The following is a 23,600-nucleotide window of genomic DNA, read 5'->3' on the forward strand; positions in this document are numbered from 1 at the left end:
CAATGTGCCAACTACACACTGATGGTCTGAATAAAAAACACATCTGGCTTTTGCTTTCTCTGTGCACAAGGTAGACTATGTCAGTTTGAGGTCATACTTTTGTCATAGTTCTGTAAACATACAGGGATCCAAACTTAAAGTATTACATGTAGTGTTTATTTACACACATTTTCACTTAGACAAAACAAATCAGTCTACATCGGGTCGTCTCTCTCAAAATTCTGTCTACATCACATGCAATGTCCTAGTCCAAGGCATTGGAAAAAAATATATTCTGAATGCCAGTATCCAGGCCTGACATGACAATATATTTTTTTGCCTCAAAAAAAGGCTATTTCTTTCTCTTCCCCCTTCCTCTTCCCCTCCTCATCCTCCTTGCTCCTTTTCGTCCTCTTCCTCTAACTTCACCTCCTTGTCCTTGTCATCCTCTCCCTCTCACTTCTTCACCTCTGCGTCCTCTTCCTCCATCTCTTCCTCCTACTTCTTCACCTCCACGTCCTATTCTTTAGCCTCCTCTAATTCTAACTCTTCTCACTCTTCCTGCTCACTCCATTGTACCCATTGTACATGACCTGTGGCTTATTTATAGTGCTTAGGCAGATTGCAAAGTGAACTAATTATCTAAAACAGTTTTTACATGAGAAAGTGTGCCGGAGAGTTGGCAAAATAGTGAAAATAATAGCCATACATGTGCAAATTGCAAACTAAGTGCAAAGCAGTGTTTGTGCTTTTAGTTTTGCGAACTCAGTGAGTGGTCTTACTATAAGTATTAATAGTTTTAGAAATTGTGCTATAAGAATCACGGTTGTGTTTAAGCATGTAAACTGTAATATGTTAATGTTAGTATGCTGAGCTAATAGAGAATCATATACAAAGTACATTTCCTTGGCATTTTATGTTACGTGTTCCTCTTCCTCCTCCAGTCCAGTTCCCTCTCTCTTATGTTCCTCCTCCTCCTCCTCCTCCTCCTCCTCCTCCAGTCCAGTTCTCTCTCTTATGTTACGTGTTCCTCCTCCTCCTCCTCCTCTTCCTCCAGTCCAGTTCCCTCTCTCTTATGTTACGTGTTCCTCCTCTTTCTCCAGTCCAGTTCCCTCTCTCGCTGCGGCTGCAGCGGCTCTTCTCCGAGAGTCTGTCTCGCCCAGAGAGTCGTGACGCTGAGGCCCTCCGCCACGAGGTGGAGGATAACGTGAGTGTGTGTGTGTGTGTGTGTGTGTGTGTGTGTGTGTTGTGTTTTGTGTGTGTGTGTGTTTTTTTTCTCTGTGTGTGTGTGTGTGTGTGTGTGTCTGGGTTTGTGTATGCGTGTGAGTGTGTGTGTGTGTGTGTGTGTGTGTGTGTGTGTGTGTGTGTTTTGCTCTGAGTGTGTGTGTGTGTGTGTGTGTGTGTGTGTGTGTGTGTGTGTGTGTGTGTGTGTTTTGCTCTGTGTGTGTGTGTGTGTTTTGCTGTGTGTGTGTGTGTGTGTGTGTGTGTGTGTGTGTGTGTGTGTCTGGGTTTGTGTGTGTGTGTGAGTGTGTGTGTGTGTGTGTGTGTGTGTGTGTGTGTGTGTGTGTGTGTGTGTCTGGGTTTGTGTTTGTGTGTGCGTGTGAGTGTGTGTGTGTGTGTGTGTGTGTGTGTGTGTGTGTGTGTGTGTGTGTGTGTGTGTGTGTTTTGCTCTGTGTGTGTGTGTGTGTTTTGCTGTGTGTGTGTGTGTGTGTGTGTGTGTGTGTGTGTGTGTGTGTGTGTCTGGGTTTGTGTTTGTGTGTGCGTGTGAGTGTGTGTGTGTGTGTGTGTGTGTGTGTGTGTGTGTGTGTGTGTGTGTGTGTGTCTGGGTTTGTGTTTGTGTGTGTGTGTGAGTGTGTGTGTGTGTGTGTGTGTGTGTGTGTGTGTGTGTGTGTGTGTGTGTGTGTGATAACGATCATAAAAACCCATCTTTGATTCAGCTCTGTCTTTTTTGTAATAGGCTCCTGTCTATTGTATTGTGCTTTAAAGTCATTTTCCTTCTGAATTGCAGCTGAATGAAGTGTACAAGCAGATTCCTGGGTCTCATAAAGTGACCGGCACTGCCTTCAGGTGAGGACAGATGACCTCTTTATGTAAAAATCCAGGAAAGTAGCCAGAGTTGCTTTTAAAAACCTGAAATATCCGTTATGTTTCAAAGTTGTATATCTTTTTTTTCTTTTTAGGACACAGAGAAATGCTGGCAAAAGGTAAAGATGACAGCCATATTAATCACAAATTTATAATAATCACCCTGAAAATGCATAATGTTAATGCATGCGTCTTAATGTATGTTCCTGGCATGTCCCCTGAGTTCTGTATGCAGAACAACATCATATTAAGAGAATGTTAATGTATGTGCTTAATGTATGTACTGTTCCTGGCCCTGGGTTCTGTGTTCTGTAGGCAGAACAACACCATGTTAAGAGAATGTTAATGTATGTGCTTAATGTATGTACTGTTCCTGGCCCCGGGTTCTGTGTTCTGTAGGCAGAACAACACCATGTTAAGAGAATGTTAATGTATGTGCTTAATGTATGTACTGTTCCTGGCCCCGGGTTCTGTGTTCTGTAGGCAGAACAACACCATATTAAGAGAATGTTAATGTATGTGCTTAATGTATGTACTGTTCCTGGCCCCGGGTTCTGTGTTCTGTAGGCAGAACAACACCATCGTGGACACGGTTCTTGCTGCTCCTCGCTCCGCCTACCCCGACATCGTCAAGCTGACCAACAAGCAGGTGCAGGCCAGTACCTTCAGCAACATGAAGGTCGTCCCGGGCTACTACACCGTGGCAACAGACCGAGGTGGGTAGGGATGAGGGGAACGAGGTGGGTAGGGATGAGGGGAAACTGGTCTCGAGGTGGGTAGGGATGAGGGGAAACTGGTCTCGACTCACGCACAGTGACTTGCATTACACACAGGTGCACACATGATTGCTGTAAAGTCCAATAACAAAAGCCACCAGGCGTAGCTTTAAGGCTATTGGCACTCAGGCCAACACTTCCCAGTAGAAAGCAGTTACACACCAGTAGAAAAGTGTTCCAATATCCCTAGAACCTGTTGGAATGTCTATTGGTTTCTAGATGGTTTGCTATTGGTTTTCAAATGGTGTTCTACTGGTGTTCTACTGGGGTTTTCTACTGGTTTCAACTGGCAGTTCTACTATGGTTAGCATTACTAGCGTTCTTAGCATTTTTAGCATTCATCGCTAACCATTTCATTGGCTGAATGTGCAGGGAAACAGTTTTTCATACTCTTCAAAAACACTGTTTGTCGACTTCAAACTGTGTGAGCCCTCTACACATATTGCAGAACATACACATATTGTACCTCATACCTCATAATATGTGTGTGTGTGTGTGTGTGTGTGTGTGTGTGTGTGTGTGTGTAGAGGCTATGGGGGCAGTGGAGCTACAGGAAGGTGTGGAGTCTGTGGACGTGCGTGTGCCACTCTTCATCAAAGACGAGGATGAGGAGAAGAAACAGCTGCAGGTGGAGGCTCTCGATGTGCCCCTCGGCATTGCCAAGCTCGGCCGCAAATTCGTCAACATCACCGTCGTCAAGGAGCACGGTCAGATAACTCACTCACTCACACACTCACTATGCCATAGCCATGTTAGTTTGGGAATGCTTGAACTATATAGGGAACTTAAATAAAATAATAATAATAATAATAATAATATTGTGTGTGTGTGTGTGTGTGTGTGTTTTCCTCTTCTAGCCAAGAGCATCCTGACATTCCTGCAGCCTGCATACACATACAGCCGCCAAGAAGGCGTGGCTAACATCCCCATCAGCCGGGAGATCATTGAAGACGGACGCACACAGGTCACCTACCGCTCCCGTGACCTCACCGCCAAGGACAAGAAGGTGTGTGTGTGTGTGTGTGTGTGTGTGTGTGTGTGTGTGTGTGTGTGTGTGTGTGTGTGTGTGGGTGGGTGGGGGGCCAAACATCAGCAGAGGTCAGAGGTTAACAGGTTTTACCGCAGGGGAGTTTATTTTCGACACCAATTTAGCCTCACCTATGTCATTTCTTTCTGCTCCTCAAATGTATTTATTTTTTTTAAGCTCTGTAACAGTATGTTTTATATAAAACTTTAACATTTGTGATAATGTGCTGTTTCCTTGTGACCAGTGATGGTCATTTTGATACCGCTGATGAATAGAGACCCAGTCAGACCAATAGTATGAAAAATCAGGAACAGAGTTTATTTACAATGATGCGCATCAAGGGAGAGACAGCATGACTTCACCTAAACATCCATCAGCTGCTCTAACTAGACAAGGAAATAGTTAGGGTTTAAGTATCCTTCCAGGCTGACTGGAGATGGCGTTGGTCATCCCATCTCACGTGGACTACACTGAATCAGACTCTGATTAGTAGCAACCTGGCAATCCGGAGCAGATACTGTAGCTACTGACGCAGCCATGCAGAACAGTGAAACACTGCAACGTCATAATATTCCCGCTTATCTCTAAATACAGCCACACACAGAATCATACTTTTAGTCTCAAAGTGACCACTAATGAGAAATGAGAAAATGAGAAAACATTAAACTACATATTGGAATATTGGACATAATGTTCTATTCCACTTTCTCTCACTAGAAACTGTTAAAAGATAATGTGTTGAGTTGTCAGGACTACGTGTAATGATAATATCTGCTGTTTCCTCAGGACTATATGACCGTGGAGGGCGATCTGACTTATCAGCCGGGCGAGACTCAGAAAATGGTTCCCGTAAAGCTGCTGGAACTGGGCGAGGCCGACGGTCTGCTGGATGACCGGCAGGTCAAACAGTTTGTCATGGACCTGAGCAACCCGCGCCAGGGAGCCAAGCTGGGCCGATACCCACGCACCACCATCACCATCGCAGACAAGCCTGGTAGGCACATCATCACTGACACAGACAAGCCCAGTAGGCACATCATCACTGACACAGACAAGCCCAGTAGGCACAGACAAGCCTGGTAGGCACATCATCACTGACACAGACAAGCCTGGTAGGCACATCATCACTGACACAGACAAGCCCAGTAGGCACATCATCACTGACACAGACAAGCCCAGTAGGCACATGATCACTGACACAGACAAGCCCAGTAGGCACAGACAAGCCTGGTAGGCACATCATCACTGACACAGACAAGCCCGGTAGGCACATCATCACTGACACAGACAAGCCCAGTAGGCACATCATCACTGACACAGACAAGCCTGGTAGGCACATCATCACTGACACAGACAAGCCCAGTAGGCACATCATCACTGACACAGACAAGCCCAGTAGGCTTTAAATGTAGGTGGGAAAGATGGATGATTGAATGAATGTGCTTTCTAAAAGTGAATTGAGCTTGAACCTTTAATTTCATTCAAAGCCCCACAAGACTGCGTAGGATAAGAGTTTTGTAGCTTTAAAGTAAACAGACATACTTTTTCTCTCACTGATCACTGAATGATTCACCCAGATCTCGTGACAACGTTTGATCCTGTGATAAAGGGGTGTTCGGTTGTGTAAAGTGGTGTTCGGTTGTGTAAAGGGGTGTTCGGTTGTGATAAAGTGGTGGTTGTGTAAAGTGGTGGTTGTGTAAAGTGGTGGTTGTGTAAAGTGGTGGTTGTGTAAAGGGTGTTCGGTTGTGTAAAGTGGTGGTTGTGTAAAGGGGTGGTTGTGTAAAGTGGTGTTCGGTTGTGTAAAGTGGTGGTTGTGTAAAGTGGTGTTCGGTTGTGTAAAGTGGTGGTTGTGTAAAGGGGTGTTCGGTTGTGTAAAGTGGTGTTCGGTTGTGTAAAGTGGTGTTCGGTTGTGTAAAGGGGTGTAAAGTTCTCCTCCGTATTTTTTGTCGTCTCTCAGAGCCCAGTGTGATGATGTTTAAGAAGGGCACCCAGACCTTCACGACCTCTGACCCTGTCTACAACATTCCCGTGGTCCGGACCCGGAACCTGGAGGGCCCGGCCACCGTGCACTGGCGGACCCGAAAGGCGTCTCGCTTTGAGGTGTCTGGCCCGCTGAAGTTTGGCCCAGGCGAGAGCGAGAAGAACGTTGTGATCGACGCACGCTCCCATCCAGGGCCCATCAACCCAGAGACCTTCCAGCTGGAGCTGTTTGAGCCGGGCCCCAACACCGCCGTGGGAGAGAGGAAGACCACACTGGTCAACGTCACTGACCCTGGTGAGGGGATGGACACACACACACACACACACACACACACACACACACACACACACACACACACACATACACACACATATGCACACACAGATGCTCATTGGAGATAGGAAGACCACACTGGACAACGTCACTGACCCTGGTGAGGGGATGGTAACATACGTACATGCACACACACACTCATACACACACACACGCATGCCCCGATATACAGATACACATCTACAGAGACCCACCAACAGACATCAGTGTTGTAAGATATGGCTGCCCCCTTCAGAAACAAGGCATATCTGATCTGTCCATGTTAAGATGTAATGTGTGTGTAAAACTGGATCATCAGTATTGATTTGTGAAGTGTGGCTTGATTATCCTCACCTATGTTGTAATGTGTGTGTGTGTGTGTGTGTGTGCCAGGTGGCGATATGAAAACCCAGGACATGATCCCGCTGCAGAATATGGGCTTCATAAACCAGCAGACATCTCCAGGAGTGCCCACCAACATCAAGGCCAATGCCACCGGCCCCCGGAACATCCGCCTCAACTGGAACCCAATGCCTGGGGCCCTCGGCTACAAGGCGAGTCCAACACCACCTCACACATGCAGCTCAGCGCTCATCTTGACCAGACCTGTGTCTGATCTCTCTCTGTGTGTGTGTGTGTGTGTGTGTGTGTGTGTGTGTTCTGTCAGGAAACCTTTCTTTAGGTGAAATACTGAAATAACTTAATTCAGAATTCAACTCCATCCTCTCTCAGGTGAAACACTGGATCTACGGAGACCCGGAAGAGGATGGTCAGGTGACCGATGTGAAGTCGCCCCAGGCTGAGCTGACCAACCTGTACCCGTACTGCGACTACGAGATGCGGGTGCGCAGCTACAACGCCATGGGAGAGGGAAGCTACAGCGACATGGTGCCCTGTCAGACCCTGGAGGATGGTAAGGCATTAGGCATGCTCAGGAGTCAAAGAGCCACTGGGCATGCTCAGGAGTCAAAGAGCCACTGGGCATGCTCAGATGTCTGGGGAGAAAGAGCCACTGGGCATGCTCATGAGTCAAAGAGCCACTGGGCCAGTAGAGGTTAAGTCATTGAGAGACCTCAGACCCATTAGACCAGCCTCAGACGAGTCCAGGAAGTGACGTCAATTCCGGAAATAAGTACATAATTTACTTTACTCTTTATAGAGAATACAGCGGGAAAAAATGTGTTTTCTTTTACAGTTCATGGAAAAAATAGTCACATTGGATAGAAGCTTTTTATTATTATTCGTAATTCACATTTATTTATTAAATAATCGATCGCGACTGACTGTCCACGTGATCTGCCAGAGTCAGCTGGGAGGAGCTCGTGACTCACGCATAGGGACTCACGGCAAATATTGCGCGAAATTTTGGTTTATGGCTATCGTTTAGATGTCCTTCCTATTCATTAACATGAACATGATGACTGACTAAATAAATGACTATGATGTGTTATAAACCATTGTAGGCGTACAATTAAGTTATCATAATATCACATCAATTAAGTGTTTTCTGTAGGCTAGGCTACTGTGTGACATGCTTTACACTACAGCATAAAAATCAACAATAGGCTATGAACACGTTTGCAGTATCACTGTTGCAGAAATCACATACAAGAAGGCATCCTCTTGATTGTTTGTACATTTTTGCACATTCCAACATAAGGAAGCAGCATGAGGAAACTTGTTGTTTTTCTGCCTTATTTTCTAACTACTTTTAAGAGTCTGCAGTATCATTGAGTACAGCTGTTACAAGAGGGTCTGGTGTCCCTTTGTTATGATGCACTTCCTGCGACGTGGTCATTCGTCTCTAAATGACTTAACTCCCTCTCAGCCACTGGGCATGCTCAGGAGTCTGGGGAGAAAGAGCCACTGGACATGCTCAGGAGTCTGGGGAAAAAGAGTAGTGCAGTGATAGGCCTCTCTTTCCAAAGTCAACTTTCGAGAGAGAGAAGTACCGGTAAACGGGAAGGATTCTCTCTGTCAAAACAAAGTAACGCTTTAAGGACGACTTATTCTCAATTCTTGATCTTGAAACATGCTTTTAGAAAAAGGTTTTCTGGTGTATTTAAAAACAATGATTCATGCTTTTCTAATATAGAGGCTGTGGCTATATCAAGTAGAGTACAAGCTGTATACCTGTCCTTGGGTAAACATATTGTACTCCTAATATGAAGTGTACTGTAAGTATGACCTACTTAGAGCCACTGCAGCAAAAGGAAGTTTAGCATTAGGAGAGAAGACTCACCGTGCATATGGACTTCTCTTATTCCCTCAGAGAATAGTCGTTGTGTCACATGTGTCAGCACATGTGTCCTTTTTGGGGTCAGTTTTAGTATGCAAACTTCCTCCCTCTTATACTCACTCTCTCTCCCCCTCTCTCTCTTTCACTCTTTCTCCCCCTCTCCCCCCTCTCTCTCTCCCTCCCATCTATCTATCTCTCTATCTATTTCTCTCTACCTTCCCCCCGTTCCTCTCTGTATCTTCTCGTCTCTCCTCGTCCTCGTGTTCTGCTCTGGCGCCGGCCCGTTCTCTCGTCCAGTGCCCAGTGAGCCGGGTCGCCTGGCCTTCAACGTCCTCAGCCCCACGGTCACTCAAGTGAGCTGGGCTGAGCCCGCGGAGCCCAACGGCATCATCACAGACTACGAGGTCATCTACACGCCCATCGACGAGGACAGCAGTAAGGCCCCTCTCACTATGGCTATACGTCTATACGTCCACTAGATGGGATCCTATAGATCTGTAGGTTTACTGATCACTTATTAGCTAGCAGTTATAGTGCCCTTTGAAGGGAATAGTCAGGTATCTGTTTTAATGAAGTCAATGGCGCCATGGTCATTCCTATTTATTACAACAAAAATTATATTATTATATATATATTTTATATATATTCAGATTGAGATCTAAATAAATGTCTTGATAGTCTTGATCATCATTCTTCATAATCACAGAAAGGACAAGGATCTTGTTTTGATAATACATGCTGTCAGTCTTATAAACACCGTACAAAAAGAGTTGGTAACACTTTATAATAACTACACACAATTAATCATTTATTAAGCCTTTGTTACTTATTAGTTAATAGTTTGTTCATCATTAGTTATTTCTTGTTCATACATAATTTATCATCAGTAAAGCATTTGTTCACACAGTTATAAATGGTTTGTTCATAGTAAATAAGCCTATCCAAAAAATAAGTTTGTAAGTAAATGATTTATACTTAATAACTAATGAAACAACCACTTATAAATGAAATCATTTTCCTATTATAAACCAGTTGCAAACTATTACAAAATGCTTTGTTCATCATTTGTAAAGCATTGTTCCTATGTTAATTCTCATAAATAAAGTATTTGTACACACAGTTATAGATGGTTTGTTCATAGTAAATAAGACTATATAAAAAATATGTTTATGAATTATTCTTAATACTTAATAAATTATGCAATAGTATTTTGTTGATGAAGTAATATTTCCATTATTTAACAGTTGTTACATACACATGCACTAATTATTAGTTAGGGTGAGGATACATATTTTATAAACCACTTCCTAATACTAATTCATGATTAACTCAGGAGTTACAAGTGGTTAGTTAATGATATTTTGTGAGCTTATCTAAAGTGAGGACTTTCTATTCCTTGCAACACATTTTCAAATGAGTTGTAAAGATTACATTCACATTCATTCATTTAGCAGACAAGTGACGTACACATGTCAATTAAATTGAAGGCCATTGACATAACAGTGAAAGCCGGGAATCGAGCCTCCAACTTTTCAGGCTACTGCATGCTAGTCCAGCTCCTTATCCACTACACTACCTTGGCCCAGATAGAAACCCCTACAACTATGCAAGAGTTTCTGTTTTCTTCTACTACACACTGTTAAGCATTTATTGAACATCTGTAAACTATTATTAAATGCTATATTCTTTGTTTGTAAAGCATTCTTCCTACATTAATTCTCATCTGTAAATCATGTTTACACACAGTTAAACATGGTTTGTTCATAGTTCATAGTTCAAACACTCATATCTATATTATATTTTTTAATTGACTGTTGTAATATCACTGGGCAGACGTAGTGTAGTGGATAGGGAGCCAGGTTAACATGCAGTAACCCATAAAGTTGGTGGTTCAAGCCTCGGCGTCCACCAATGTGGCCTTGCCCTTTAATTTCATTGACATGTGTAAGTCGCTTTGGGTGAAAGTCTCTGCTAAATGAATAAATGCAAGTGTAAACTTTATAACTCATTTGTAAATGTGTTGCAAGGCATAAAATGTACTCACTTTAGATGAGCTCACAAATTATCATTAACTAACCACTTGTAACTCCTGAGTTAATTATGACTTAGTATTGAGAAGTGGTTTATAAAATATGTATCCTCACCCTAACTAATTATTAGTGCATGTGTATGTAACAACTGTTAAATAATGGAAATATTACTTCATCAACAAAATACTATTGCATAATTTTTTAAGTATTAACAATTATGTATAAACATATTTTAGATATAGGCTTATTTACTATGAACAAACCATCTATAACTGTGTGAACAAATGTTTTACTGATGATAAATTATGTATGAACAATAAATTACTAATGATGAACAAACCATTAACTAATAAGTAACAAAGGCTTAATAAATGATGAATTGTGTGTAGTTATTATAAAGTGTTACCAAAGAGTTATTTCACACTTCTATTCTACCAGTGTGGCGCTGCCAAGTTTCAGCAGTAAGTATCACCTAGGGCACTTGGCTTGGCATCGCTTGCTGTGATAGCACTAGACTCAGGTCTTGACACAGGCTTGCTCTCCTCCCTGCTCTATGCAGAGCCCATAGGCACGGACAAGAAGGTGAAAATTGACAACGCAAAGAAACGCATGTTGCTGATCGAGAACCTGCAGCCCCACCAGACGTACCTCTACAAGGTGCGGGCCAAGAACAGCATTGGTTGGGGACCGTTCCGCGACGCCACCATCAACCTGGCATCGCAGCCCAGCAGACCCATGTCTAGTGAGTACCAGAAAAAGAGCTGTGGTTCACTGCTACAGCACATTTTACAAATAGAGGGATGCAATTCGAAGTTGAATGTGCACTTAATGAAAAAGCTCAAGCTCCTTTCAGGAAAAAGTTAAATGTATAATATCTTGCAATTGATCCTTCATCTCTCTTGTTCCCTCTCTCAATTCAATTTGATTCAATTCTATAGACTTTATTTGCATGGCCATTCAAACAGAAACTGTGTTGCCAAAGCACATACAGTACAATACAAAAATAGAGAAAAAAATCATAACATGAAAATAACACACCCCTCTCTCTCCCTTTTTCTCTCCCTCTCTCCCTTTCTCTCTCTCTCTCTCTCTCTCTCTCTCCCTCTCTCCCCGACTAGTTCCCATCATCCCTGATATCCCCATCGTGGACGCGGAGGCGGGTGACGAGTATGACAGCTACCTGATGTACAGTAACGAGGTGCTGCGGACCCCTAACAGCTCCAAGAGCCCCAGTGTGGTCGGAGACGGTAAGTTCCAGTACACCAAGTAGTCTGGCCATACATGGGCAGTACACCAAGCAGTCTGACCATACATGGGCAGTACACCAAGCAGTCTGACCATACATGGGCAGTACACCAAGCAGTCTGGCCATACATGGGCAGTACACCAAGCAGTCTGGCCATACATGGGCAGTACACCAAGCAGTCTGGCCATACATGGGCAGTACATCAAGCAGTCTACATGGGCAGTACATCAAGCAGTCTACATGGGCAGTACACCAAGGCTTTCAGTTTCAGCAGTCTGCTCACATACATGCCGTAGTGTGGTCATATAGTTAAAGCAAACCGTTTGTGTTACCATAGGAACGAGATAGAACTTATTATGGTCTGAGCGTTGCGTTACGCTTGCCGCTGGCCAGTGGGATCCCTGCCTTACTCCTTACTCAGTTCAACTGAAAGTAAGCTTGGTCACAAGAAAATAGTCTATATATATATATATATATATATATATATATATATATCTTTCTATGGTCTATTTATCTCTATCTATCTAACTATCTATGATTTATGATCTATTTATCTCTATCTATCTATCTATCTATCTATCTATCTATCTATCTATCTATCCATCCATCAAAAACATTTGGCAGGGGCCACATCAGTACACAAGGGCCACATCAGTACACAAAGTCTTACACAGGGCCACATCAGTACACAAAGTCTTACAGTGGTGTGCCACAGGGTCATATCTGCTCCCTAGTCCACTACAGTGTGCTGAGAGGCCAAGTATGTATGACTACGACCACACCACTGTAAGGCTTTGTTTACTGTGTAGTGAAGGGAGAGAGCAGTGACCCCACCCGGTCATGAACCCCAACGCCAAAGAGCCAGGCCTGTTGGCATGGCAGTCAGAGCGCATACTCAACTGTAGTGATCCCAAAGAGCCAGGCTTGTAAGTATGGCAGTCAGAGCGCATACTCAACTGTAGTGTCAGCACTCTGTCACACTGCCCTTCCCTTTCGCTAAGCTTGCCCATGCACTTCACGCACACTGGCGTCCCTCGTGCAACCACCATCCGTACTTCTCCCATCCCAGGGTGCCCCACACACGTGCTTCACCCATCTCTGATGTCCCTCACACTGGGGACAACCAATCCTGGGGGTCCCTCATACGGCTCACACACTGGGCAAGCTTCCGATGACCTCATGCTAAGCCATCCCACTTCTGACACCATATGTAGCGAAGGGAGAGAGCAGTGACCCCCACCCAGTCATGAACCCGGGTCTCCGGGGCACTAATCCTGCAGCTTGACCGCAAAGAGCCAGGCCCGATGGTATTGCAGTCAGAGCGCATACTCAACTGTAGTGACGGTACTCCGTCACAACTGGTTGTCTGTGACAACACAACTGAAAGTATAAAGCCTTGGTCTACTGACCGTGTTGCGGTTTGAAAGATGAACCAAGTTCAACGCTCAGCTTGTTTATCGCTAGCGTTACACCAGCGTCGGCACGGTTATGCTGCCGAACCATAGAGACCAATAGGAAACCTGCCGCTTGCCGCTGGTCAATGTGATCACGGTCCGCCTAATGGTTTAACTGGACTTACCCTGATGAATCTTATCTGACTTGACAATATATTCTCCTATCTTGAAAGTATGGGTAGTCAGCAGGGACAAACAGTCCCCACCCAGCTCTTTGATTTTGCTGAGACTGCCTCAGTACACAGCTCAATGGAATGTGAAAACTGAAAGGTCAACAGTGCGTTGAGGAAAGTCCTGAGTTTTAGGAACTGTTAGTGCTGTACACGGAGGATTTTTGCCTTTGGGAGAGGCCGTGTGGTTTTTAGTTTTTGATGGCTTGTCAAAGAGGGAATGGTTCAACAAAAAACAAGCAGAACATTGCAGGTTGCGTCTGATTCAAATGTGCATTATTTCAGGTTTAGGATGTTTTTTTTACATTTTCTGTCCCGTCTCAGCTTGATACTACAATATCTACAGTTTTCTTGAATTGGATGCTGTTAAGGCTGGTTTATTGTGAGGCAAAGTTATAGGTCTGTGTTTTGTTTTTCAGTTTATGCAGCGAATATACAAGTTTATCATCAATTACCATGATACAAAAAAATATGAATATACAGTGTAATAGTCTCCCTTATGAAAAAAGATAATGCATGCATGTACACTTGTGCCTGGGCCTTCAAGCTTCAAAATCATCTTAAGAGTTGATGGGACGTTGATGGGACGTTGATTTTTGGCTTCTCTCTTTGTTATTTCTTCTCTTCTGCCTGATCATATTTTACTGCTACTGCCATAAATGCTCCATACTGAAAAGCACACCAAACACCAGACATATACAGGCTGATAAATATATCAGCCAGTTTACCTCAGCAAAATCAGTAAAAAGCTATCACTTTACAATATAAATATGAATCAGAAGTTTTTCCAAAGGGCAGTCAGGACATGTGGTTTAGAATACTATAGAATACGGCTGAATACAGTCCTATAGCTTATCATATATAGCTAGAGCTAACAATTACAAAAACTTTCCAAAATTAGATCCAAAAATCTAAAAATGAGATTGCTCAGTGAGGTCTTATTACTACAGTGAAAACATGCTATTTTTTCTCAAAGAGAGTTTCATAGCCCGTGAGCAAATCAAGATGCAGAACTCTCCACAGTAGTTGCCTCTGCTGCCTAGGCTCTCACCCCTAGCTGAGAGAGGAGGTGAGTGAGGATTGTGTTGTGTAAGCAGTTCACTGCAGCTCTCAGATAATATGTGCCAACATCATTAATCAACGCCGACGCCCAAGGCCTTTTCATCAGATGAATATCTCTCTTTAAGGATTTATTCCCACTCAGCAAGGTGACTGGACCACTGCCAAAGCTCTCTGTCATCCAGCTTCGGCCCCTTTTAACATGGCACTTTCCAAATCTGTTTGAATGGTGTTGACTCTGTCAGTTTCTGAGGTGGTCTTGAGAGTATCATTCTCATGTGCCCATTGTACATGTCAGTTTTCCCTACACCTGTTTGAATGATGTTGACTTTGCTGATTTGAGGTTGTGTGGTCAGAGTAACATCCTCTGGTGATGATAATTAAGAGAATTGAAGTCAAGAAATCACGAGACCCTACTTAGAGGCTATCACATCTTGGCGTTCTGATGACTTGTTCATGATTGCTTTCTGTGGTCAAAAAGCACTAACCAGTTGCAAGGACAGTCCCCCAAACGGTGGGCCTGGCCAACAGGATCCTCTCCGTATCGTCCCTGAGTCAGGACCTTCTAACTTAAAGGGACACCAGGCAACGTTTTCATGTTAATTACGGGACACCAGGCAACGTTTTCGTGTTAATTACGCAAGTCGGTATATGGTTAAATGACTCATTATAGAGCGAATGAAAACTCTCTCGCCCGCCCCTACTGCCTGTAGGAAGAATATCCCGCTTGCAAGTTCAGTGTATCGTAACCGCCGACCGAAGCAGGATCAGTTTACATCCTGCATCCACAGCACAGAGGCAAGCTAACGAAACGTTAGCGATTATTGCAAACGTGTGTATAATGGCAGAGCCGGCGAAGAAGCAGCGAAAACCCTTGACGGAAGACGCAAAGAAAAGGAAAAGAGCTTCAGACCGAGCGAGGGGGAGTTTCATAGAGAAAAAGCATCAGGCTTGCCTGGTGTCCCTTTAACGTCATAACTAGCCAGCTTCTGCCTTATGCTCTGCTCGTCCCCGGCTCCTGATTCCTCTTCCTCTTCTTCATCAGCCTCCTGCTAACACTGGCTACATCCCTTCCCTTCCCTTTCTCACATGCTTGCTGACTCCTTCACCTGCCCCTCCCCACTGGGACCCCCCGCCCCCTTTCGCCACTCGGAATGACCCCAGGCAAGCATTGGAAGCATGTCCAGCTGGTGGGCGATGGTCTGGACCTGCGTAAGATCTCCTGGAGGTTTCCTGCCGACGTCATCCCGCACAGCGTGAGCACCACAGACCACGAGGCCAGTGGTGATGAGGCCTCTCGCCCTCCCGCTGCCAACACCCCCCACCGCCAAGGTGAAGACCATCGCCATCAATAAAACCGCAGGCAGCATGCCAACCAACCGTGCCGTGCCATGCCAACCAACACACGGTGCCAACGCACGTGCCAACCTGTCGCCGGCCGCAGCAGTGCGGTGTTTTTCCTGCTTCCTGTTTTGGGGTGCTGGCAGACACGTCTCCCATCTCCTGTCTCTACTGTGCTTTCCTCTCTGCCTCCTTTCCCCCATGTTCTTGATCTCTCTCTCTTACGCTGCAGTGGATGGAGCTTGGTAGAGGCTTTGGGTGATCTCAGTACGTTGGGGAGTTTCTGGAAATTATTTGTCGATTTTTTTTTTTTTCTTTTTTTTGCTGAAATGTCGGGCATATCCGTAGGTGCAAACTTGCTACACACTCACTATTGAATATGACAATTGTGTGTGTGTGTGTGTGTGGGGTTAGGGGTTACCTCAGACAGTTGGTATGATGTCACACATAGGAGATTACTCTGGCTTGTGCTAGCATCAGATAATGGCAGTGAACTTTCCCTACTGATCTCTCACCAGACAGCACTAGCCTGGAAGTAGCGTGTAGCCTTTAACCTTACTCATGTACTAAAGCTACCGCTAGCTCTAGAGATAGTTCTGTGGTAGCGTGTAGCCTTTAATGTTCCTTATGCACTAAAGCTACCGCTAGTCCTAGAGCTAGTCCTGTGCTTAATCCCAGCTCTAGAACAGCTGGTCTGCACAGTCCTACCGCTAATGCTAATCCCAGTGCTACCATAGCGGCTGCTGCTTCTGCACAGGAGTCAAGTTTCAGTGAAGCTTTGGCAGGGTGATCTGTTGAAGTTTTTGTTTTGTGTTCCTGAGTAGTTTGTATTCACTGGATCGTTATAATTGGGTTTTGACTTTTTTTTTTTTTTTTTTATGGCTAAGCCATCGCTGACTCATTTGAATCTTGCCCATACAGACCATACGGTGAATGGCAAGTGGGACCAGAGTTTCCTCTACCCCGGCGGTTCCGACTCTCTCACTGGCTCCCTCTCACGCAACATCAGCTCCGCGTCGTCCAGCTACAACCAGCTGTCGAACCTCCCCCACGCCAACTTCAAACACGGAAACTCTGCCAGCAGCATGACCATGGAGACCACCAACACCTACGTGTCAGGCCAAGGTAGGGCTGGATTCCTGTAAACTGATTGAGCCTAGTCCTGGACTCATAGAACTTCAATGGACATTTGCATTAGAAATATCTTTCAGTCTATGACACTTTTATCCAAAGCAACTTACAAGTGGGTACTAACATTCAAGCTACACTACAAAGGAGACCTTAGTGTATAGCTACGGTCTAATCCATATTGGTTTATTCCATGTACCTTCCATAGAGTTTGCACTGCAAAACATAAAATCTAACCAAGTGTTATTAATCTTATATCAAGATCAAAAAATCTATTTGGTATTGTTTTTAGTATGAAGAGACTTACCTAGCATTCCCTCAAAAGATAATTTTGACTTTATTTAAGAAGACTGACTTATTTTAAGGAGTCTTTAGACAAATTTGCTCAATGTACTGGCAGCCAAATTTGCTTTTTTTTAAGGACAAATTTGCTTGTTTTCAGGATGAGATGTCTTAAAATAAGTCAAACTCTTCTTAAATTTAGTCAAATGATTTTACGAGAAAGTCCTAGGTAAGCCTCTTTATACGGAAAACAATACCAACTACATTTTTTGATCTTGATATAAGATTAATTGCACTTGGCTACATTTTATTACATAAGCAGTTTTTGTGGTGTGAGGACAGATTGCCACAAGTTGGTGAGTCACGTAGCTCCAAAGATCTTCCTCTGTTCCTCCTTATGTCTATGGATCAGTGGATCAGTTGGGTGGAGGATAGTGGAAATGAAACGGAGATAGATAAGAGGGTCTGTTATCTGATGTGATTACTCTTTTCTTTTTCAGGGGGCTCGATGTCACGGCAGGTTATCTCAAAAGGCGGAGTCCCTGCCAGAGATGTGATTATGAGGAAGCGCTCTGAGAACCGTGGTTACTATGACGACAACGTGCGGGATTCCATCGTTATGGGCGATTTGCAGGCTGGATTCATGGACAGCATGAGTATGTATCTGTGTGTGTGTGTGTGTGTGTGTGTGTGTGTGTGTGTGTGTGTGAGAGAGCTAATGGCTTCCTGGGTGTGGATGCATGAGCTAAAGCTTTATCATTGAGTAGCGTTGTGATGAATGGCTTTGGCATGTTGTGGCTGCACCTCCATCATGGCCTCTTGCCAGAGTCCTCTGCTGACTTGCGCTTTCTTCTACCCATCTCCATCCTATCCTCTTCTCTCATCCTATTACTTCACTCCTCCCCCATACTTCATGCTTCATTCTCTCTCCTCTCCTCCCTCTCCTTTCTCCTCTACTCCCCTCCTTTTCCTCTCCTCCTCCCCCCTCTTCCTCCCATACTCCTCTACTCTACCCATCTGTCTCCTCCCGCTCCACCTCTCTTCTCTTCTCCCTCTCCTCTCTCCTCCCCCTTTTCTCTCTCCCCCTCTCCTCTCTCCTCCTCTCCTCTTCTAATCTCTTCCTCTCTCCTCCCCCTCTCCTCTCTCCTCCTCTCCTCTCCCCCTTTCCTCTCTCCTCCTCTCCTCTCCCCCTCTCCTCTTCTCCTCCTCCTCTCCTCCTCTCCTCCTCTCCTCTCCTCCTTCTCCTCCTCTCTGCTTGCTCCATGGCTACCTCAGGTGGCTCAGGCTACACTAAGACCCTGACCAACTTCAGCATGACTGCCGGCTCCAGGGGACGCACGCAGTCGGAGGATGTGAACGAGGCCCTCATGAACCTGGACAGGGTGCTCCTGGGTGAGTGAGTGACCACCCATAGGCCCTCATGAACCTGGACAGGGTGCTCCTGGGTGAGTGAGTGACCACCCATAGGCCCTCATGAACCTGGACAGGGTGCTCCTGGGTGAGTGAGTGACCACCCATAGCCCAGACAGGAGCAAGACCCCATAACATACCATATCATACCATATCATACCATATCATACTATACCATACCATACCATACCATATCATACCATATCATACTATACCATACCATACCATACCATATCATACTATAACATACCATACCATACCATACCATACCATACTATACTATACTATACCATACTATACTATACTATGACCTACCATACCATACTATACCATACTATACTCATACCAGACCATACCATACCATATATACCATACTCATAACATACCATACCATACCATACTATACTATACCATACCATACCATACCTATACCACTATACTATACTATACCAGACCATACCATACCATACCATACTATACTATACTATACCATACCATACCATACCATACTATACTATATACATACTCATACCATACTATACTATACCATACTATACTATACTATACCATACCATACATACTACTATACCAATCATACTATACATAACATACCATAACATACCATACTATACTATACCATACCATACCATACCATACCATACTATACCAGACCATACCATACCATACCAATTAATTATACTATCATACCATACCAACCATACTATACTATACCATACTATACTATACTATAATTATACTATATTATACTATACTATACCATACTATACTATACCAGACCATACCATACCATACCATACTATACTATACTATACCATACCATACCATACCATACTATACTATACTATACCATACCATACTATACCCCACTGTGCTCACACACACACACACACACACACACACACACACACACAGAAACACACTCCCACTGCACTCACACACAAACACAAACCCAGACACACACACACACACACACACACAGAGCCACACTCCCACTGCACTCCACACACACACACACACACAGGAAACACACTCCACTGCACTCTCTCTCACACACACACACACCAGACCATACCATACCATGCCATGCTATGCTATGCTATGCTATGCTATGCTATGCTATGCTATGCTATGCTATGCTATGCTATGCTATGCTATGCTATGCTATGCTATGCTATGCTATGCTATGCTATGCTATGCTATGCTATGCTATGCTATGCTATGCTATGCTATGCTATGCTATGCTATGCTATGCTATGCTATGCTATGCTATGCTATGCTATGCTATGCTATGCTATGCTATGCTATGCTATGCTATGCTATGCTATGCTATGCTATGCTATGCTATGCTATGCTATGCTATGCTATGCTATGCTATGCTATGCTATGCTATGCTATGCTATGCTATGCTATGCTATGCTATGCTATGCTATGCTATGCTATGCTATGCTATGCTATGCTATGCTATGCTATGCTATGCTATGCTATGCTATGCTATGCTATGCTATGCTATGCTATGCTATGCTATGCTATGCTATGCTATGCTATGCTATGCTATGCTATGTGTGTGTGTGTGTGTGTGTGTGTGTCATACCATACCATATCATACTATACTATACTATACCATACCATACTATACCATATCATACTATAACATACCATACCACATACCATACCATACCATAATTATACTATACTATACTCATACTATACCATACTATACTATACCACAGACCATACCATACCATACCATACTATACTCATACTATACCATACCATACCATACCATACCATACATACTATACCATACCATACCATACCATACTATAATATAATTATACTATACTATAATTATACTATACTATACCATACTATACTATACCAGACCATACCATACCATACCATACTATACTATACTATCCATACCATACCATACCATACTATACTATACCATACTATACTATACTATACCATACCATACCATACCATATCATACCATATCATACTATACCATACCATACCATACCATATCATACTATAACATACCATACCATACCATACCATACCATACTATACTATACTATACTATACTATACCATACTATACTATACCAGACCATACCATACCATACCATACTATACTATACTATACCATACCATACCATACCATACTATACTATACTATACCATACCATACCATACCATACTATACTATACTATACTATACTATACTATACTATACTATACCATACTATACTATACCAGACCATACCATACCATACCATACTATACTATACTATACCATACCATACCATACCATACTATACTATACTATACCATACCATACCATACTATACTATACCATACTATACTATACTATACCATACCATACCATACCATACCATACCATACTATACTATACCATACCATACTATACTGTACTATATCTACCCCACCCTTCTTCCCACACTAACACACACGCTCTCTGTCTCACACACTCTTGTTTCTCTCTCACACATAATCAGACATGCTCACATTCAGATACACACTCATATGGTTTCTATCTAAACTCCACACCCTCCCTGCAGCTTCACTGCCCCCCACTGTACTCACACACACACACACACACACACACACACACACACACAGAAACACACTCACACTGCACTCACACACACACACACACACACACACACACACAGAAACACACTCCCACTGCACTCACACACACACACACACAGAAACACACTCCCACTGCACTCTCTCACACACACACACAGAAACAACATGGATATACTCCTCTGATTGTAGCTCAGCTCGTTAGCCACCCATGAGCTTGATACGAATACTATTGCTGGTATGGCTAGGCAAAAAAGGTGAATCTGGGCTATGCATTGGTAAGCGTATTGCGTGTGTGTGTGTTTGTTTGTGTGTGTGTGTGTGTGTGTGTTTGTGTGTGTGTGTGTGTGTGTGTGTGTATTTGTGTTTGCATGTATTTGTGTTTGCATGTGTGTGTGTGTGTGTGTGTGTATTTGTGTTTGCATGTGTGTGTGTGTGTGTGTGTGTATTTGTGTTTGCATGTGTGTGTGTGTGTGTGTGTGTGTATTTGTGTTTGTGTGTGTGTGTGTGTGTGTGTATTTGTGTTTGCATGTGTGTGTGTGTGTGTGTGTGTGTGTGTGTGTCTCCTCTATTGTTCTGACACCCCCCTCCCTTCCCCCCACCCTTCAGAGTCCCGGACGAACCCTGGTGTCCCCGACACCCCGACCCGCCTGGTGTTCTCGGCTCTGGGGCCCACGGCCCTCAAGGTCAGCTGGCAGGAACCCCACTGTGAGAGGGACATCCTGGGCTACTGCGTCCTCTACCAGCTGCTCAACGGAGGTGAGGGGGGGAAAGACTTCTCATGGAGGAGAGGAGGGAGGGAGGGAGGGAGGAAAGACTTCTCATGGAGGAGAGGAGAGGAGGGAGGGAGGGGAGAAACAGAGGGAGGGGAGACTTCTCGTGGAGGAGAGGAGAGAAGGAGAGGGGGAGGAGCAGAGGTGGGGAACGCAGCTTCAGAAATGAAAAGATCACATATTTGCTCCATTCCCTAAACCAGCTGATCTAAATGAGCATAACTCATGTATCTGTGTTACGTGCACAGCTAGTGCCAGCACACGGCAGGACTTTCTGAAGCCAGAGTGGCGCACCTCTGGAGATGCAGGCAGGCGGGAAAGTGGGGCTTTGATTGCGCTTGCTTGTAGACTGACTTACACATGGTCAGCAGCAGACACTGTTGCATAGTTACACGCCCACTGAGGCAATGGACGAATGTTCCCTACCAGTCCACCAAGAGTCCACGGCTAGAAGTGCGTGTCCTGACTGCATGCTCTCGTTTCAGGCGAGATGAAGCGCATCGAGGTGACCAACCCGGCGCAGAATTCGGTGGTGGTGCAGGAGCTGCTGCCCAACCACTCGTACGTGTTCAAGGTCAAGGGTCAGAGCCAGGAGGGCTGGGGGCCAGAGAGGGAGGGCGTCATCACCATCGAGTCCGCCGTCGACCCCAACAGCCCCCTCAGTCCCATGCCTGGTGAGCCAACCCTCATCCATCCATCCATCCATCCATAATTCTTTAATCAATCCATCCATCCATCCATCCATCCATCATTCTTTAATTCATCCATTCATTCACTCACTCTCATTCATTCGTTCATTCATTCATTCACTCATTCATTCTTTCATGATCCATCCCATTCATTCATTCACTCTCACTCATCCATTCACTTACTCACTCACTCATTCATTCTCTCAATAATTCATTCATTTACACATTCATTCACTCACTCCTTACCTTTCCATACCCAATCTATCTATCTATCTATCTATCTATCTATCTATCTATCCATCAGTCTATCTATCTATCTATCTATCTACTGTATTTATCTATCTATCTATCTATCTATCTATCTATCTATCTATCTATCTATCTACCTATCTATCTATCCATCAGTCTATCTATCTATCTATCTATCTACTGTATTTATCTATCTATCTATCTATCTATCTATCTATCTATCTACCTATCTATCTCCTCATTTGCGGGGATGACCACCATATCCTTGCCCTATTGCCCTCGCTGATGCCCTGCCCTGCCCTGTGTGTGTGTGTGTGTGTGTGTGTGTGTGTGTGTGTGTGTGTGTGTGTGTGTGTGTGTGTGTGTGTGTGTGTGTGTGTGTGTGTATGTGTGTGTGTGTGTGTGTGTGTGTGTGTGTGTGTGTGTGTGTGTTTGTGTGTGTGTTTGTGTGTGCGTGTACGTGCGTGTGTGCGTGCGTGCGTGCATGTGTGTGTGTGTGTGTGTCCTCCCACAGGCTCTCCGTTCACTCTGAGCACGCCCAGTGCCCCAGGGCCGCTGGTGTTCACTGCCCTGAGCCCCGACACGCTGCAGCTGAGCTGGGAGAAGCCGCGGAAGCCCAACGGGGACGTCCTGGGCTACGCGGTCACCTGCCAGCAGCTGCACGGAGGAGGTGAGCACTCCGGAACATCAAACCACTGCCATATATGGAGAGTTTGGTTCCAGAACGCAACAGC

At 44.4% G+C, this 23,600-nt stretch overlaps 1 protein-coding gene across 1 annotated transcript in view; it reads left to right on the plus strand.

Moving 5' to 3' along the window:
* The window catches only part of itgb4 (integrin, beta 4), a 33,706-nt gene that overhangs the window by 8,436 nt on the left and 1,670 nt on the right, over nt 1-23,600 (plus strand). The window contains exons 13-31 of the mRNA XM_048245468.1: nt 1,083-1,186; nt 1,988-2,046; nt 2,160-2,183; nt 2,632-2,780; nt 3,368-3,547; nt 3,698-3,846; nt 4,654-4,861; nt 5,825-6,142; nt 6,554-6,714; nt 6,893-7,073; nt 8,697-8,834; nt 10,989-11,171; nt 11,548-11,676; nt 16,621-16,824; nt 17,610-17,765; nt 18,385-18,501; nt 21,765-21,914; nt 22,414-22,602; nt 23,381-23,536. Coding sequence (XP_048101425.1) covers nt 1,083-1,186; nt 1,988-2,046; nt 2,160-2,183; nt 2,632-2,780; nt 3,368-3,547; nt 3,698-3,846; nt 4,654-4,861; nt 5,825-6,142; nt 6,554-6,714; nt 6,893-7,073; nt 8,697-8,834; nt 10,989-11,171; nt 11,548-11,676; nt 16,621-16,824; nt 17,610-17,765; nt 18,385-18,501; nt 21,765-21,914; nt 22,414-22,602; nt 23,381-23,536 — 2,955 coding nt within the window. The remainder of the gene's footprint in view (nt 1-1,082; nt 1,187-1,987; nt 2,047-2,159; nt 2,184-2,631; nt 2,781-3,367; nt 3,548-3,697; nt 3,847-4,653; nt 4,862-5,824; nt 6,143-6,553; nt 6,715-6,892; nt 7,074-8,696; nt 8,835-10,988; nt 11,172-11,547; nt 11,677-16,620; nt 16,825-17,609; nt 17,766-18,384; nt 18,502-21,764; nt 21,915-22,413; nt 22,603-23,380; nt 23,537-23,600) is intronic.

This window comes from Alosa alosa, chromosome 6, assembly GCF_017589495.1.
Source record: "Alosa alosa isolate M-15738 ecotype Scorff River chromosome 6, AALO_Geno_1.1, whole genome shotgun sequence".
NCBI classification, from domain to species: Eukaryota; Metazoa; Chordata; class Actinopteri; order Clupeiformes; family Clupeidae; genus Alosa; species Alosa alosa.